The 18,366-nt window shown below is 40.0% G+C and overlaps 2 protein-coding genes across 19 annotated transcripts in view; both read left to right on the plus strand.

Moving 5' to 3' along the window:
• The window catches only part of LOC112917895 (phosphatidylcholine transfer protein), a 53,434-nt gene that overhangs the window by 23,470 nt on the left and 11,598 nt on the right, over window positions 1-18,366 (plus strand). For 3 of the 4 annotated variants that reach the window (XM_025995979.2, XM_072747534.1, XM_025995980.2), the window contains one exon: window positions 52-1,296. In XM_025995979.2, coding sequence (XP_025851764.1) covers window positions 52-117 — 66 coding nt within the window. In that variant the 3' untranslated portion in view covers window positions 118-1,296. The other variant, XR_011999711.1, reaches the window with a different exon arrangement.
• LOC112917896 (phosphatidylcholine transfer protein-like) overlaps window positions 318-18,366 on the plus strand; it is a 66,345-nt gene continuing 48,296 nt past the window's right edge. The window contains exons 1-3 of one of the 15 annotated variants that reach the window (XM_072747528.1): window positions 318-1,082; window positions 1,313-1,437; window positions 1,513-2,054. Coding sequence is in view for 2 of the 15 variants with exons in the window: in XM_072747518.1 (XP_072603619.1) it covers window positions 8,586-8,693 (108 nt within the window). In the remaining 13 variants the exon portion in view is untranslated. Of the gene's footprint in view, window positions 1,083-1,312; window positions 1,438-1,512; window positions 2,055-2,964; window positions 3,076-8,335; window positions 8,509-8,541; window positions 8,694-18,366 lie in introns of those variants that run through there. The other 14 variants (XM_072747520.1, XM_072747523.1, XM_072747525.1 and 11 more) reach the window with 14 other exon arrangements.

An 18,366-nucleotide genomic window follows, 5' to 3' on the forward strand; every position in this document is an offset into this window, starting at 1 on the left:
AGAGTAATGTTCATGAGGACACAGAAGTGACAGTTCTCCTTTGCTTTGCAGAGTGGTGTTCCTAACTTCCTGAAAGATATGGGGAAAGCCTGTCAAAACTACCTCAAGAAAACCTAAGGAAGTCAATTGTGTGTCAATGGAATGGTTTCTCTGGGAATGCCACAGGCCACCGATGCTCAGCTTTCCTTTCACTCTGCCATCTTCAGAGAGCTGCATGCTCTCCTGCACATCATCCCTGAGTGTGTTTGCCTGACACCGGGCTTCCTTTCCCAGTCTCCCCACCCCAGGACTGGCTGCCTTCTTCCACTGTTGAATATGGGTCAGAATAGGGAAACTCTTGCTTGTTTATTTTTAAAAAGGGAAGTCCTCAGTAGAGAACACAGTCATTCCATTGTGCCATTTCAGCGGGATGGGTGGGTGGAGGAACGATAACAATGCATCCCGGGGATCCCGGGAGCTGGCTCCTTCCCAGAATGTGACTTCTTGCAGCTCAGGAGGGCCTGCTGGGAGCCCCATCCCCTTCAGAGTGGAGTCTCAGGGCAACAAGACTGGATGATATGGACTGAAGTCCATTTGCCTTATGCTTTGGTGTATTGATTTGGCTGCAGTGTGAGGTGATAATGCAGTAAGTCTCTCTCCTGATCCTACTTGTGGAAGATCATGACCTGTTTTGATTTCAAACCATTCTGAAAACTAGTACAGGCCTAAGCACTTAATGTGATAACCACTTTTTTCTCATCATCCATGTCTAGATTTCTGTTTCCCACATGCCCCAGGGGAGAGGCTGCGCATACCTTGCTTATTCTGCATTTTATGGGAAACTGAGGCATCACGATGGCTCTGGAAGTTAGCAAAAGTCAAGATGCTCTGCACACAGCACTGTGATAAAGTGTCTTTCTATGCAATAAAATGAATTACCTTCTAGAATGTTTAGAGATATTGAACAGATATAGTTCACAGCGAAGGAAATATTAATTAGTGGATTGATCAACTCTCCACCTTTTCCTCAGGAATACAACCTAAGTTGCCTGCCTCTTCGACCACCAAAAGACTTCCAATTTCTTGTTTTCTCCTGAATTTTGGTAAGCCAGGATGATCTGTGGCTAAAGGCACAGCCTTCATGATCTCAGGGAAACATTTTAACCACAGTGTTATGGTACTGAACCTTGATTAGAGGTCATAGAAATTCAGGATGTGAAAACAGAAGCAGAGGATTTATTAAAACGGGCGATCTCAGACTGTATGTTTGCTCTCTGGGAAAATAGATTGATACCAATAAATACCGAGTGACTTACATTTGTCTTGTTTGCAGCTTTCTTCCTACCATGTTCCTTTTGTGAAGTTGAATCAGGTGTCAACGTTTGCAAGGCACATCCAACCTGACTAATGACCTGGAGTATAAAAAAGGATTTTAGGTGCATTTATATGCAAGACCAGGTATAGAATGGCTTCACGTTAGGGTTGATACAGGTGCTCAAACTGAAATTAGAATTTGAGTATATTCTTTTTCAGGTTATCTTTGATGCTGGGCTGTGTCTGGTGACGGGATTACTGCTGACAGCAAAAGGTAGACCTATACCTTTCCAGACTCATGCTGAGTCAAAGAAGAAAGCGTTTCTTTCCAATAGATTCCACACCATCCTATGACTTTTCTCTCAACGATATATCGGTCCCTTCCTCAGTCATTGTGGTCCTATGGATAGACTTAGGCAAATAAGTGAATACCTCATAAATTTACCATTAAAATATCATTATATTTTAACAATAATGTAGCTGGCATTATATTTTAATGGTAATGTAGCTGGCAATTAATTTTAGATAAATGAAATCTAAATGTGTCGTGTAATAGAGGATCAAGTTGAAAATTTAAGTATAGAGTCCTGGAGCCAAGCACTCACCATAAAGGGTCGAGGGAAATGACTTTTCCTCCATGTAAGATTCCTGGTGGCCAGCATGAGACCCACTGGGACACCCCACTCACCCTAGAGCCTGCGGATGGCATCCTGCGAGAACTAGCACAAGCCTCTGGAAGCTAACAATTCTTACCAAATAGGGCTCCCATTTTCGTCTGTGTGTGTGGTGCCTGGGTGAGAGAAAAGGGCAGGATTTCATGTTACCCCACTTTTCTAGATTCAGATGAGTAGGCAAAATGTAAGGATAGGGTCTTTGAATTGTGACTGGTGAAGGTGCCCTTGGGTGCTCCTGGGTGGTCAGTCCCTTCCCCTCCCAGGGATATCTTTGGCCTTCTTGGTTGTCTCATTCTGTGTCCTGGGAACATGGCTTGGCAACGGCCGGGTTGGCGCCCACAATACTGCTGTGCAGAAACGTAGGTGGTTCTCCGTTTCTGCCTGCATCCTAGCGACTGTTTCCAACGTCAGGGAAGTTGCAAATGTCTTTCTTTTGGGATGGCTGGGATCTTGGAGAGTGGGGTAGTATCTTTGCCTCTTGTCCCTATGGGGTTGCTCATTACTACTGGGAATATTTATGCCTGTCCAAGGTTGAAACTTGACAAGATAGTCAAAAGGATTTCTTTTTTACTTATCTTCTTTCTTAAGAAGTTCTATGGCCAGACCTTGGCCAAAGTGGAAGCTGATATTCAGCGCCTGACAGGAAATTTGTCCTAGGCTTTCTCCCTAAGCTAAATGATACTGTGGACCCAAAAAAGAGAGACAAACATTCTGGAACTTTTGTGGAAGGATTTACTAAAACATTCCAAAGACACACAGCTCTGAATCTAGAACAGGGGAATCTTTTGACTCTCACCTAGTGAAGGTCCTTTCCCTGCTATGAAGATGCAAACTGAGGATAAGGTAGTTGGATGGGAGGAGTGGTCTCCATATCTTTTGGGGTTACAGCTCAATTCTTTGAGGAATTAGAAGCAGTTGTGCATATCTTATAAATTGAATGTTTAAAAGAACAGAAATGTGGTTTTGAAAACAATTCAGTCTATTTATGTGGTTTTCCAGTCCCCAACCTCTATTCATCTGGAAAGGCTTGCAGACGGTATCTAAGATCTGGACTGAGGGAACAGGAGTTCTCCATGGAACTTGGATTTGTCTCTGTGCCTATTGTGATGTAAGTGTTTTAGGTAGCCTTTCCCAGGAACCAAGGTAATTCTTACAAGGAGAGGAAAAAAGAAAAGGATTTTTTACACAGTGGGTCTATGAAAAATCTTTAAAGTCTCTTTCACAAACCTTAAAAGGTATCTGAGTAGGTAAATTTATTCCATCTGCCTATAAGCACATTGGATCCTGGGACTCCAGGTTCATGAACTGGGCAGAGAGCATAACCATCGGAGCCACCCAGGCCACCACTCATGACTAAAATTTTTAAATGAAAGCTGTGAGATCTGTTTAAACTGTATATTTAGGTATAGTAATATATGTATGCTCTAGATACATTGGGTTTTTTTTCCCTACCTTTGACTGGTATTGCCAAATTTAGTTTTCTTAAAACTTTTAATAAATTCCTATTAACATGCAGTGTAATGTGAGCTTCAGGCATACAGTACAGTGATACAACACCTCCACAGGACACCCAGTGTTCATCACAACCAGTGTGCTCCTCCATCCCCATCACCTAGTTCCCCCATCACCTCACATCCCTCCTCATCTGATACCCATTAGTTTGTCCTCTATAGCTGAGTCTGTTTTGTAGCTTGCCTCTCTTTTTCTCCCCTCTGCTCAATTTTTTTTTAAAATTCCACATATGAGTGAAATACAGTATTTATCTTTCTCTGACTTATTTTGCATAGCATGATAAACTGTAGCCCTATTGATGTCGTTGCAAATGGGAAAATTTCATTTTTTATGGCTGAGTAATATTCCATTTAAAATATATACATCATCTTTATCCATTCATCAGTCGGGGACACTTGGGCTATTTCCAAAATTTGGCGATTGTAGATAACGGTGCTACAAACATCAGGGTGCATGTATCCCTTTGGGTAATTACCTAGTAGTGTAATTGCTGGATTGGAGGGTGGTTGTATTTTTCACCTGACAAGTTAATCGATGAAGTGTTCTATATATTGGCTAAAAGACAAATAAGCATTATATAAATATCCTCTGATACAGAAACTAACCCAAATATTTGGCAAGTTCACATGATCTAGGATAGTCCTCAGTAAATAAAAGCTAATTTAGGTTTATTGGTTTAATTGAAACAGGGAGATCTTGAGAGTTCCCAGTATTAAATATAATACTTTTATTCTTCCTCAGTTTACTAAAAGTCAAATAAGCTTATGTTACGTTCACATCAAATTCTGTGACAGAATTTGTCAGAAGGCAATTTTAGAGGGCCAGCTATTTAATGTCTCTAGAAGTTTTCCGAGTAATCTAAATATAATTGTTATGTCCAAGTAAATTATGTAAGATATTTGTAAGACAAAAGTCTATACGTGAGCTTTTCCTCAATAACTATTTTATGATAGATCTACTTTAAAGTAGTCTCTCAAATGTTCTTGGGACATCTCAGCCCATATAATCCTGTGAGCCAGTTTCTTATGGTAAATCTTGAATTTGGACAGAAATTAGGAAGGATTGTCTTCACAGACAGAAGGGATATTTTGAGGCAAAGCACATGCTGGAGAGAGGAACAGACAGATAGGGGCAATTGGGGGTAACCAAGAATAGCCAGCATTTATCGGCCACTTATGAAATGTCAGGCACAAGCTTAGCACTTTGCACACATGAGGTCATTTCCTCGTTGTTCATGTATGAAGACTGAGAGAGCATGGAACCTTGTCTTGTTCCTAACTATATTCTCCATATGTAGAACACAAAAACTATTAAAACTATCTGCTGAAGGAACGGATGACTCCATGGTGGAGCGACAATCCTAAAGCCCCATGATCTCAGTTTGAGCGCTATGTCAGAAAGATGGGCACCAAAAAAGGGTACGCTCAATCCTATGTTCCACCTAATTCTCACGGAAGAGTGAACTTTGAGAACAAATGAAGTTTTAGAAATGTTTTAAAGCTAGAATTACTTTGTCTTTCAGGGTTTCTTGGTTTTTCCTTTGTACTTAGAATTAAAAAAAAAATTCATTGTTTGCTATGCATTTTGATTCGACTCTCTTGAAGACTTATACTATCTGAAAACCCAGACAAGAAAGGTCTTACTGATTTAACTGGGGGAGGGGAGAGAGGCAGCAGGCAAAGCAGAAGGAGAAGAGAAGAGCTTTTCATTTGCAGGCCAGAATCCTGAAGGTTCAGAAAACCTGTATTCCCCCAGGGACAGGTAGGGAGGTCGGTGGGGGAGAGGGCAGCACACCAAGTCCATTTTCTCCTATCTATCTTACCTCATTTTTCTCTAGTGGTTCATCAACCGAGAAAAAGCCAGTGAATACCAAGCAGGACAAAAAGGGTACTTAGAGCTCAGGGAGGACATACAGCAAGTTTTGTTTTATGTCAAACAGCTAACGAGGGGCTGGATCTGTTTTTACGTGGTCATGGATTCTGCTTACCAGTGAATGTGGTGTTTCATTTTCCACGGGAGAGAGAGTAATAGTCCTCATCAGGAGCCTGCCCTTCAGGCCTGGTACTGAATAATTACTGCACTGCTGAAAGCTTCCAAGTAGAAGCTCACCCTCCACTATACCGCTTGGCTCCTGTTCCCATTCCAGCTACTTTAAGCTCTTGTAAACAGCCTTTGTTTTCCATTACAAGCTGGGAAATGTGACCGTGTGGCAGTGGTGCTGGGTCCCTGGAGAGGGCCTGCCAGGGAGGCCGTTTCCTCACATCTCCTTTCAGCTTGTAACTTGATGTCGAGGTTGGCCAATCACTGAAGCTCCATGTCTTCCCATCCTATTCTGTTCCTCTAATTTACAGAACAGCCAGAGACCCGCTTGAGGACTAGCGGATCGACCAGATGTTTCCTGAGCACAGACAGTGTCCATTTCCCCTTGCACATCATCTTGTGAGAGGGGAGGGCCAGCAGGGCTCTCACCCCTGCTGACATCATTGGGCGAGGTGGCCTGGGGGAGAATTTCAAAGAGGGGCAGCTTGGCCAGGGAAGAGCTCAGCTGGTGGTGCTGGGCTGGGATTAACTGACCCAGATGCCTAGGGAGAAGGAATTAGCAATTGAAGTGTGTTGGTTCTCTGGGAGGAAGTAGCCCCTCCATTCCCTGCACATCCCTGGGCTATGGATGAACTTCCCTGGTGGCTCCACATACACAGTCAGGATCACCTTCACTTCCTTCCAAATCCCTGTGGTTGCCTGACTTTTGCTTGAGGTTGTGATGTACATGTGATGTACATTTGATTGCAGTGAATGATGACAAAATCATAATAAATGATAATGATAATAATAATAAATTAGTGAGCCTTCTTCCCCAAATGCTAACAAATCTATCATTTTGCATCACTTCCTTTAGATCACTAGCTTGTCAGATTCAGGGTGGTAGGAACCAATAAAACTTTTTAATATAGAGAATAACTGACATGGATTTAATTGCCAGCTTCCCCTTTGGAAGGTCATTAAAAGTAGATCAAACCAAGTAAATGAATAGACTGTGCCATTTACTATCACTCCAGTTTTATAAAAGAAAGGTTAGTTTAACCTCTGCTCAAATCCTTCCAAGGAATTGTCTTCACTGCTCCTAATCAAATCCAAGCTACCAGGACCTAGGGATCCCTGGGTGGCCCAGTGGTTTGGCGCCTGCGTTGGGCCCAGGGCGCGATCCTGGAGTCCCAGGATCGAGTCCCACGTCAGGTTCCCTGCATGGAGCCTGCTTCTCCCTCCTCCTGTGTCTCTGCCCCGCCCCCATGTCTATCATAAATAAATGAATAAATCTTAAAAAAAAAAAAAACAAAACTACCAGGACCTGAACAGTTCCATGTGACCCAGGATCGGGCCCGTGCCTACTTTTCTAGCTCCACTTCCTATTCCTGATTTCTCCCCAGCCTCGTTTCTGTACCTCAAAATTGCTATGGTCTTTGCATTGATATTCCCAACATCTGGAATGCTGTACACCCCGCCCCAGATTTGTATACAGTGCTCTCCCAATGGTAGGCAGCTTTCTGACATGGCTCTCAGTGGCCCCCAACTCCTGATAGTAACACCTTTATGTAGTCCTCCCCCCTCCCCATAGGTGAGCTGGACCTAATGACTAGCTTCTAAAGAATGGACTAGAATAGAAGAGGCTTTCTCTGAAGAGTAACAGCAGTGATGGGATGTCATATAGACATTAGGTTATAAAAGACTGTGACCTCATCCTTGCTTAGTTCTCTCTGGCTCTCCTGGCGTACTTGTTCTAATGAAGCAAGTTGCCATGTGTGAGCTGGCCTATGGTGAGACTGGTGTGACAAAGAACTGAAGGTGGACTCTTGGCCAACAGCCAGTCTGAACGGAGACAGTCATTCCAACAACTGAGGAGAAACTGAGTCCTGCCAACAACCATCTGAGTGAGACTGGAAGCCGATCCCTCCCTGTTGGGCTTTGCAATGACTGCAGTCCCAGAGGACATCCTGTTTGCAGCCTGGCAGGAGATGCTGAGCCAGGGACACTGGAACCAGCTGAACCCATGCACCGGTGCAGGCATCTGAAACATCGAGATAGCAAAGGTTTCATTTTAAGGCCGTTAGTTCTGGGGTAATTTGTTACACGCAACAGATAACTAATACACTGCTTCACTTTATGTAGGCCTCTGCTCAAATGTCTCCTTGAAGTAGTCTCTCAGCTGCAAAACAAAACAAGTGAAACAATATTAATCACACTTAATTCTTTGTCCCCTCATGCATTTGTATGTTTATTCATGGAAGTTATGACCACTTAACATTTATATTATGTACTTATTTGTTGACTTTTCTGGTAGAATGAAAATTCAGACAATACCCGCCTTGTTCCTGTTTGAAGAAGATGGACATGTATTTGTCTTTTAGTGCTTACATTTATTCAACAAATATTTATTGTAGGCGACTATTTTCCAGGCCCAGTGATTATAGGTTATATATTCCTGTTCTCTGGAATCAGGGCCAGTTAATTTTAGTCTGTTGGCTAACCATTTTTTTAAGCTAAGTTGCTCTGTTTTCATAAGGCATTTTTCTATGCCTTTAAGCATGTGAGAAAGATGTAATATAGGGTGCAGTCAGGGTGAAAGCAGTGTGTGCTTTATTGAGGTTCATTGTTGGATTAACATACTTTTTTGAAAAGTTCTTATTTCACACTCTGCTGAAGTCCAACTCCCTGGTAGTTTCATCTACTGGCCTTAGCATTCCTCCTGGAAATAATGAAGAGCTTATTTAGTCTTCCTCCATAAGCCAGTTCTAATTGCCCCCATTAACTCTGTTCTTGAGGTGTAAGTTTTATTTTTCATTTTATTTTATTTTTTTAAGATTTTATTTATTTATTCATGAGAGACACAGAGAGAGAGGCAGAGACATAGACAGAGGGAGAGGCAGACTCCTCTCAGGGAGCTGGATGCGGGAGTCGATCCCCAGACCCAGGATCACGCCTTGAGCCGAAGGTTGACTTTCAACCACTGAGCCACCCAAGCATCCCATCAGGTGTAAGTTTTATTTTATGAATTTATTGCCTCCTTTTATGCTCTAAACTTTTCATGGATATTTAGTGTTTCTTTATTTTATGTTCCTCTTTGTAGTTGAGATTTCAAATTCAGCTTTCTGCTTGCTGGAGAGGCAGTGTGTGATCCGTAGCTATTGGCCCTCTCTCTACCAGTTTCCAATGAGAGTGGTAAGACTTGTGGTGACATCACATGGTCTCCTGCAGCAGCAGTACCCGGGAGCTAGTTGTGTGTCTGTCTCAAGCTCCCACCATTGAATCTTGAGGCAGATTCCTCCATTTCTGGGGTGTGTGTGTATAGAGGGTGGTGGGGGGTAGGTGGTGGTTAATCCGCCTGGCTGCTCTCCTGTTGTCATGGGAAATATCAGAGGCAGATTACCTCTGAATGTGGGATATCCTTTTGTGTCCCTATCCTTGACATGCTTTCTTCCTGTGAGGCCTGATCTCCAGCTTTCTTTGCATTTTATCTCTTCTGTTTTCTCTTTGCTTTTGGACCATGAAACATAATAATCTTTATGTTTGAATCCTTATGTTTTAATTCTGATGTTTGTATTTCTGCATGTATATTTTATGTATTTAAAAAGATAGGGGATCCCTGGGTGGCTCAGCGGTTTAGCACCTGCCTTCGGTGCAGGGTGTGATCCTGGAGTCCCCAGATCGAGTCCCACATCTGGCTCCCTGCATGGAGCCTGCTTCTCCCTCTGCTTGTTTTTCAGCCTCTCTCTCTCTCTCTCTCTCTCTCTCTCTCTCTCTGTGTGTGTGTATGTGTGTGTGTATCTCTTGTGAATAAATGGGTGAAATCTTAAATAAAATAAAATAAAAATATAAACTATGACTATGTATATTTTATATCCATAAATGTGTGTATATATGTAGTCAGTCAGCTTAGCTGCCATCTGAGACCATTAGCTCTACTTCCTTTTCTGTTGGCTCTGCTTGAAGATCATGATCATATTCTCCCTTATTCTGTCCTCCTTAGTCTAAACATCCCAAGTTTTTTTTTCCCTCAGCTTTTTGGGGAAACAACGGATATACATCACCATACAAGTTTAAGGTATACAGTGTGATGGCTCGATTTACATAGACTTCCAAATGACCACCACGACAGGCTCAGCCAACATCCATCATCTACGTAGGCACAATAAAAAGAAAAAGCATTTGTCCTTGGGATGGGAACTCCCAGGATCCACACCTTTAACAACCCGCTGTATGACATACAGCAGGGTGTTAACTATGGATACCATGCTGTACTTTATATCCCTGATTCCTTTACTGATTCCATAATAATTTTCTGACCCCCTTCTCACCAAAACCACTGCCTCTATTCCTGTAGACCTGTTGATTGAATGCACTCCTGTGGCTCCCAGTGTTGAGTAGAATATTCAGAGTAAAGTTAAACTATTACTTCTTATATTCTGTGCTTCCTCCCATGCCGTCTGAGTCTGGGAGACCTTTTTTTCTCGTACCACATATTTACACTATTGGCTCATAATAATCAGTTCCCTTTCCACCCTCCTTTCAAATTGTAATATATCAACTGTATCAAGCAGCAGTTGCCCCAGCCTCTACTTGTGTAATTGATCCTCCGCCAAAATGAAAGGCTTCACACTTATCTCTCATGAGTTTTACCATGTTAGTTTTAAGCTCCACATCCTGTTGCAGTGTGTGTTGGGAGACAGAAAACTAGCTTCAACTTATTCTTGCCTTTACCAAATGATACTCCTTTCATATATATATTGAAGCCCAGTGAATAGTGACTCCTTCCATCTACAGAACATTTTCGCCTCCATTATTCATTTATCCGAAAGCATTCTAAACTAGCTTCTATAAATAAATAAATAAATAAATAAATAAATAAATAAATAAATAAACAAACAAACAAACAAACAAACAAACAAACAAACTAGCTTCTTTAACTGAAGCCTGTTTTTACTCACTGGGATTATGGTATCCCTTTATTCAGTAAAGATTTATCAAGGGCCAGCTCTGTGCCAAGAGCCAAGCTTTGTTATTCTGAGTTAAGTGAAGAAACATGGTTCTTGACCATGGTTTTATAATCATTTGTAGACTTATTATAATTGCCAGTGATTGTATAGCCAGACTTTGACTTCTTTACAAAAATGAATCTTGATAAAGCAAAAATGGTGTAGTGTTATTTGCAGAATCTAGGTGGTGGTCTGATGAGTGTTCACTTAGAACTTTTCTGTATGTTTGAAAATTTTCATGATAAATTGTTGAAGGAAAACTTGCCTATCCTTCACAAGCTCTATTTCTTTTATTGTCTTCAGCCATGGAATTGTACACACTTGTGTACCCTTGTTAAAATTCTTTACATTGCTTTACTTTTTACATAATTCAGGACACCACAGCCTTCCCCACCCCAGGGCTCTTGGGAGAAGTTATCATGTAATAGAAAGAACACTTGCATTGCTGACGGACTAGGTAGGACTCAAACCGAATGTAGCACCTATTGGCTTTGTGCCCAGCAAGTCTCTTAATGTCTCTGAGCCTTGATTTTTCTCATCCCTAAAATGGAGTTAATCATGTTCATACCCCTTGCTGTTGTGAAAACGAACTAAAATTATGTCCATAAACACCATATTTAAGATGCATCCTGCCCCATTTCTACCACGTCTTTCACTTATCTACCTTGCACATACCATTATTTCCTTCCTTACAATCTGAATTAAGTAGTTAATACCCATCCATGCCTTTTTCTTCCTTTGCCCTTTGGAAAATAAAATTTATCGTAACTCAAATCCATAATGCACTACTGGATGCTTTGGGTTAGCAAATATGGGATCAGAAGATTTGAATGTATCCATCACCTTCACTTTCCTTCTTGTTCAGGTGTGGGGTTGATGTTAAGGAAGTGCCATTCATATCCTGACCAGGTGGCCTGAAATTGCTGCTGTTTTGTAAATGCTTTGTTGTCAATTCCTGTCTTGACTTAGTATGTTTATGTTACTGTCTGTGTGTCCTGATTGCTCTGTCTGCAGTATCTTCCCATTCAAACCTGTGAAAACCCTATACTTCCTTTAAGAACAGGTTCAGTACTGTGTCCTTTACTCTTGATGTTTCTACTGTATCATGTCATTTCTCAAACTATCTTAGAGAGCTTACTATATTAATGGCTATGTAGCCAGAGAAACACAGCTCTTCCATCTTTCAGTTCCATGCCTGTAAGACTGGGTGCACTCTTTAGGCGCATGTGAGAGATCATTCATGGGTGCCTACGTGGATGAATGACTAGAATTCATCATCCCTGGGTCTCAGTTTATTTCTATGAAACAAAAGAGGTCAGTTCAGAAGCCTGTTTGAGCCCTGAAATCCTATGATTCTTTGTCTTCATACGGTATACTTTTTTATTTCAGGTATTTGTCTTAATGCCAGTGCTTTCTGTATAGTCAGAAGCTTCTTAATTTTTAAGCACCTAGGATTTGGAGTCTTATACATCCCCTCTCTATGACACTTTACCTTTAATTGCACCAAGGGTATGCTGAATTGATATATCTAACCAGTCCCTGATTATCTCCCACCCCAAATAAACAAATATGCATCTCCCCATCCCTTTCACCCTTCCATCCCCTGCATCTCCCTGATTACCCAGTTTAGACTATTCCTTCAGTCCTGTGATGCAGCTCTGAATAAGGTTAAGTAGACTCGTATTTCCTCAAGGAGTCTGCTGGGTTTCTATGTAAATACTAAGATAATAGTGTTTCTTCGAGTCTCAGGTCTTTTATCCTCTAGCAGCTGCTGAGTTAGTTGCTTGGAAGATATAGAAGTTCTAAATTCTAAGATATTGTGAGCCCCTTCTGATTATTCTAGAGTAATAATGCACCTATTGGCTTTGTGCCCCCACAAAGCCTGAGTATTCTGAGTAGCACTCAGGAAAGACAAGGAGGCATGTTAGGTATTCGGGAGACCACCACGCCAGTGTATCCTCTTTCCTCACCTTTTAAATGCAGCACACTGGACATAGTTCTTGTTCTTACTTCTCTGCTCTCTCTACTGGACACACTCTTCAAATCCTTTTCATGCTCTCGACTGCTAAGCTTATTCATCCTCCACGTCTCAGTGGACAGTACTACTTCCCACAGAAAGCGTTTCTTGAATCGCCTATTACAACACTTGTCGCACTGTTTGGTGATTGTCTGATTATTTGTGTAATTTCTTAACTACATTTCATGTGGAAGGAAATACCATCTATCTTGTTCACTGTTGTATCCCTAGAGCTTATCACATTACTTGATGTAGAATAATTTTTTATTCTGTATCTATGAAGTAAATTATGAACATAATAGTCCCTGTTCATGTTTTTGAACTTAAATTTTAGTTATTTAATGTACAGTGCAATAATTGGTTTCTGAAGTATAATTCAATCATTCATCACTTACATACAACACCAGTGCTCATCACAAATGCCCTTTTTAATACCCACCACCCATCTAGCCCATCCTCTACCCACCTCCCTCCTTCAACCCTCAGTTTTTTCTCTATCATTAAGAGTCCCTTATGACTTGTTTCCCTCTCCCCTTTTTTTCTTTAACCTCCTTCCCATATGTTTATCTGTTTTCTTAAGTTCCACATATGAGTGAGGCCACATGGTATTTATCTTTCTCTGACTGACTTGTTTCACTTAGCATAATACACTCTATCTCCATCCATGGCATTACAAATGGCATGATTTCATTCTTTTTGATGGCTGATAATATTCCATTCTGTATATATCCAACATCTTTTTTTATCCATTCATCAGTCAGTGATAATTTGGGCTTTCAGCATAGTTTGGCTATTGTTGATAATGCTGCTATAGACATTGCAGTGCAGGTACTCCTTCAAATTTGCATTTTTGTATTCTTTGAGTGAATACCCGGTAGTGCAATTGCTGGATCTTAGGGTGTATTTTTAGCTTTTTGAGGAACCTCCAAACTGTTCTCCAGAGTGGCTGCAGCAGTTTGCATTCCCACCAACAGTGCAAGAAGGTTCCTCTTTATCCACATCCTTGTCAACACCTGTCGTTTCTTGTGTTGTTAATATTAGCTATTGTTACAAGTGATAGGTGGTATCACATTGTGGTTTTGGCTTCTATTTCCCTGGTGATTAGTGATATTGAACGTCTTTTCGTGTGTATGTAAGTCATTTGTATGTCTTCTTTGGAAAAGTGTCGACTCACGTTTTCTGCCATTTCTTAACTGGATTATTTTTTTGGCGGGGGAGGAGGGTGGCAGGGCAGTTGAGTTTGATAAGTTCTTTACAGATTTTGAATACTAACCCTTTTTCAGATATGTCATTTGCAGATGTCTTCGCCCATTCCATAGGCTGCCTTTTAGTTTCGTTGATTGTTTCCTTTACTGTGCAGAAGCTTTCTACCTTGATGAAATCCCAATAGTTCATTTTTGCTTTTGTTTCCCTTGTCTCTGAATGTATCTAATAAGAAGTTGCTAAGGCCAAGGACAAAGAGGTTTCTGCCTGTCCTCTATGATTTTGATGGTTTCCTGTTTTACATTTAGGTCTTTCATTCATTTTGAATTTATTTTTGTGTATGGTATAACAGAGCAGTCTAGTTTTATTCTTCTGCATGTTGCTGTCTAGTTTTCCCAACACCATTTGTTGAAGAGACTGTATTTTTTCCATTGGATATTCCTTAGTGTTTGTCAAAGACGTGTGTGTGTGTGTGTGTGTGTGTGTGTACCATATCTTTATCCATTCATCTGTCAATGGACATCTCAGCTCTTTCCACAGTTTGGCTATTGTGGACATTGCTGCCATAAACATTGGGGTGCATCCAGGTGCCTCTTTAGATCAATACATTTATATCTTTGGAGTAAATACCTAGTAGTGCAATTGCTGGATTATAGGGTAGCTCTATTTTTAACATCTTGAGGAACCTCCAACTGTTTTCCAGAGTGGCTGCACCAGTTTCCATTCCCACCAACAGTGTAAGAGGATTCACCTTTCTCTGCATTTTTGCCAACATTTGTTGTTTCCTGTTTTGTTAATTTTAGCCATTCTGACTGGTGTAAGGTGGTGTCTCATTGTGGTTTTGATTTGTATTTTCCTGATGACAAGTGCTGTGGAGCATTTTTTCATGTGTCTGTTGGCCATGTGTATGTCTTTTTTGGAGAAATGTCTGTTCATGTCTTCTGCCCATTTCTTGGCTGGATTCTTTGATCTTTGGGTGTTGAGTTTGATAAGTTCTTTATAGATTTTGGATACTATCCCTTTATCTGATGTGTTATTTGCAAATATCTTCTCTCATTTTTAGGTTGCCTTTTAGTTTTGTTGACTGTTTCCTTTGCTGTTCAGAAGCTTTTTATCTTGATAAAGTCCCAAGATTTTTGCTTTTGTTTCCCTTGCCTTTGTTAGACATGTTAGACATGTCTAACAAGAAATTGCTGTGGCCAAGGTGTTATCTTCTAGGATTTTGATGGATTTCTGTCTTACATCAAGGTTTTTCATCCTTTTTGAATTTATTTTTGTATATGGTGTAAGAACATGGTGCAGTTTCATTCTTCTACACATGGCTATCCCATTTTACCAGCACCATTTATTGAAGAGATCGTCTTTGTTTCCATTGGATATCCTTTCCTTTTTTGTCAAAGAGGAGTTTACCATAGAGCTGAGGGCCCATTTCTGGGTTCTCCATTCTGTTCCATTGATCTATGTGTCTGTTTTTGTGCCAGTACCATACTGTCTTGAGGATTACAGCTTCGTAATATAGCTTGAAGTCTGGCTTTGTGATGCTACCAGCTTTGGTTTTCTTTTTCAATATTTCTCTGGCTATTTGAGGTCTTTTCTGGTTCCATAAAATTTTTATGATTATTTGTTTCGGCTGTGTGAAAAATGTTGATGGTATTTTGATTGGATTGAATGTGTAGATTGCTTTAGGTAGCATAGACATTTTAACAGTATTTGTTCTTCCAATCCATGAGCATGGAATAGCTTTCCATTTCTTTGTGTCTTCAATTTCCTTCATAAATATTCTGTAGTTTTTAGATTAGATTATTATTTAGATCCTTTATCTCTTTGGTTATTAAGTTTATTCCTAGGTATCTTATGGTTTTGGTGCAATTGTAAATGGGATTGATCCCTAATTTCTCTATCTTCAGGCTCATTGTTAGTGTAAAGAAATGCAACTGATTTCTGTCCATTGATTTTGTATCCTGCCACACTGCTCAATTGCTGTATGAGTTCTAGCAATCTTGGGGTGGAGTCTTTTGGGTTTTCTATGTACAGTATCATGTCATCTGCAAAGAGGGAGAGTTTGACTTCTTCTTTGCCAATTTGAATGCCTTTTATTTTATTTATTTATTTATTTTGTTGCCTGATTGCTGAGTCTAGGACTTCTAGTACTATGTTGAATAGCAGTGGTGAGAGTGGACATCCCTGTTGTGTTCCTGATCTTAGGAGAAAATCCATCAGTTTTTCCCCATTGAGAATGATATTCATTGTGGGCTTTTCATATATAGCTTTTATGACATTGAGGTATGTTCCCTCTATCACTACACCATGAAGAGTTTTAATCAAGAAAGGATGCAATATTTTGTCAAATGCTTTCTCTACCTCAATTGAAAGGATCATATGGTTCTTGTCCTTTCTTTTATTAATGTAATGTGTCGTGCTGATTGATTTGTGAATGTTGAACCACCTTGCAGCCCAGGAATAAATACCACTTGGTCATGGTGAATAATCCTTTTAATATAATGTTGGATCCTATCGGCTAGTGTCTTGGTAAGAATTTTTGCATCTATGTTCATCAGGGATATTGGTCTATAATTTTCCCTTTTGATGGGACTTTGGTTTTGGTATCAAGGTAATGCTGGCCTCATAGGGTTTGGAAGTTTTCCTTACATTTTTTGAAAAAGCTTTGGAAGAATAGGTATTCATTCTTTTAATGTTTGGTAGAATTCCCCTGGGAAGCCATCTGGCCCTGAACTCTTATTTTTTGGGAAGTTTTTTATTACTGATTTAATTTCCTTGTTGGTTGTGCGTCTGTTTAGATTTTTTATTTCTTGTTTCAGTTTGGTAGTTTATAAGTTTCTAGGAATGCACCCATTTTCTTCCAGATTGTGTAATTTCTTGGCATATAGTTGCTCATAATATGTTCTTAAAATTGTTCAAATTTCCTTGGTGTTGGTTGTGGTCTCTCTTCTTTTATTCATGATTTTATCAATTCGAGCCTTTCTCTTTTATTTTTGATAAGTCTGACTAGGGATTTATCCATCTTTTTAATTCTTTTGAATAACCAGCTTCTAGTTTTGTTGATCTGTTCTACTGTTCTTCTGGTTTCTATTACATTGATTTCTGCTCTAGTCTTTATTATTTCTCTTCTCCTGCTTGGTTTAGGTTTTATCTGCTGTTTTTTCTCCAGCTCCTTTAGGTGTAGGGTTAGCTTGTGTATTTGAAATTTTTCTAAGTTTTTGAAAGAGGGCTGTTATGCAATGCACTCCCCCCTTAGGACCACCTTTGCCTTCTCACAAAGGTTTTGAATACTTGTGTTTTCATTTTCATTAATTTCCATGAATATTCAAATTTATTCTTTGATTTCGTGGTTGACACATTCATTCTTTAGTAGGATTTTCTTTAACCTCCAGATATTTGAGTTCTTTCTAAATTTCCTCTTGTGATTGAGGTCCTGTTTCAAAGCACTGTGGTAGAAAATATGCAGGGAGTGATCCCAATCTTATGGTACTGGTTGAAACCTGATTTGTGACCCAGCATGTGATTTATTCTGAAGAATGTTCCATGTGTGCTTGAGAAGAATGCATATTCTGTTGCTTTAAGATGGAATGCTCTGTATATATCTGTGAAGTCCATCTGGTCCAATATATCATTCAAAGCCCTGTTTCCTTGTTGATCTTCTGCTTAGATGATTTGTCCATTGCAGTGAGTGGGGGTGTTAAAGTCCCTTATTATTATATTATTATCAATGTGTTTCTTTAATTTGGTTAGTACTTGATTGATATAATTGGCTGCTCCAAAGATAGGGGAATAAATATTTATAGTTGTTATATCTTCTTGTTGGATAAACCCTTTAAATAAGATATAGCATCCCTCTTCATCTCTCTCTCTTTTTTTCCTCTTCATCTCTTACTACAGTCTATGGTCTAAAATCAATTTGTCTGATATGAATATTACTATGCTAGCTTTCTTTTGAGGTCAATTAGCATGATAAATGGTTTTCCACTCCCTCACTTTCAGTCTGAAGACATCTTTGGGTCTAAAATGAGTCTCTTGTAGACAACATATGGATGGGTCTTGCTTTTTTATCCAATATAATACCCTGTGTCTTTTGATCAGAGCATTTTAGCTCATTTACATTCATAGTAAGTACTGGACAATATGAACTTAGTGCCATTGTATATCTGTAAAGTCGCTGTTTCTTTCTGGTTTATGTTGCTCTTGAGTTCTCTCTTTGCTTATAGGATTGCCTTTAATATTTCTTGCAGGGCTGGCTTGGTGGTCACATATTCTTTCAGTTTCTTTCTGTCCTGGAAGTTCTTTATCTCTCCTTCCATTCTGAATGACAGCCCTGCTGGATAAAGTATTCTTGCCTGCTTGTTTTTCTCATTTAGTACCCTGTGTATATCATGACAGCCCTTTCTGGATTGCCAAGTCTCTATGGGTAGGTCTGATGCCAGTCTAATGTTCCTACCCTTGTATATTAGAAATCTCTTGTCTCTAGCTGTTTCATGATTTTTTCTTTCTCTCTGAAATTTGCAAACTTCACTATTATATGTCTGGGTGTTGATCTATTTTTATTGATCTTGGGAGGGGCTCTATCTCTTTTACATGAATACCTGTTTCCTTCCCCAGATTAGGGAAATTCTTAGTTATGATT

This window comes from Vulpes vulpes, chromosome 2, assembly GCF_048418805.1.
Source record: "Vulpes vulpes isolate BD-2025 chromosome 2, VulVul3, whole genome shotgun sequence".
In the NCBI taxonomy this organism is placed as follows: domain Eukaryota; kingdom Metazoa; phylum Chordata; class Mammalia; order Carnivora; family Canidae; genus Vulpes; species Vulpes vulpes.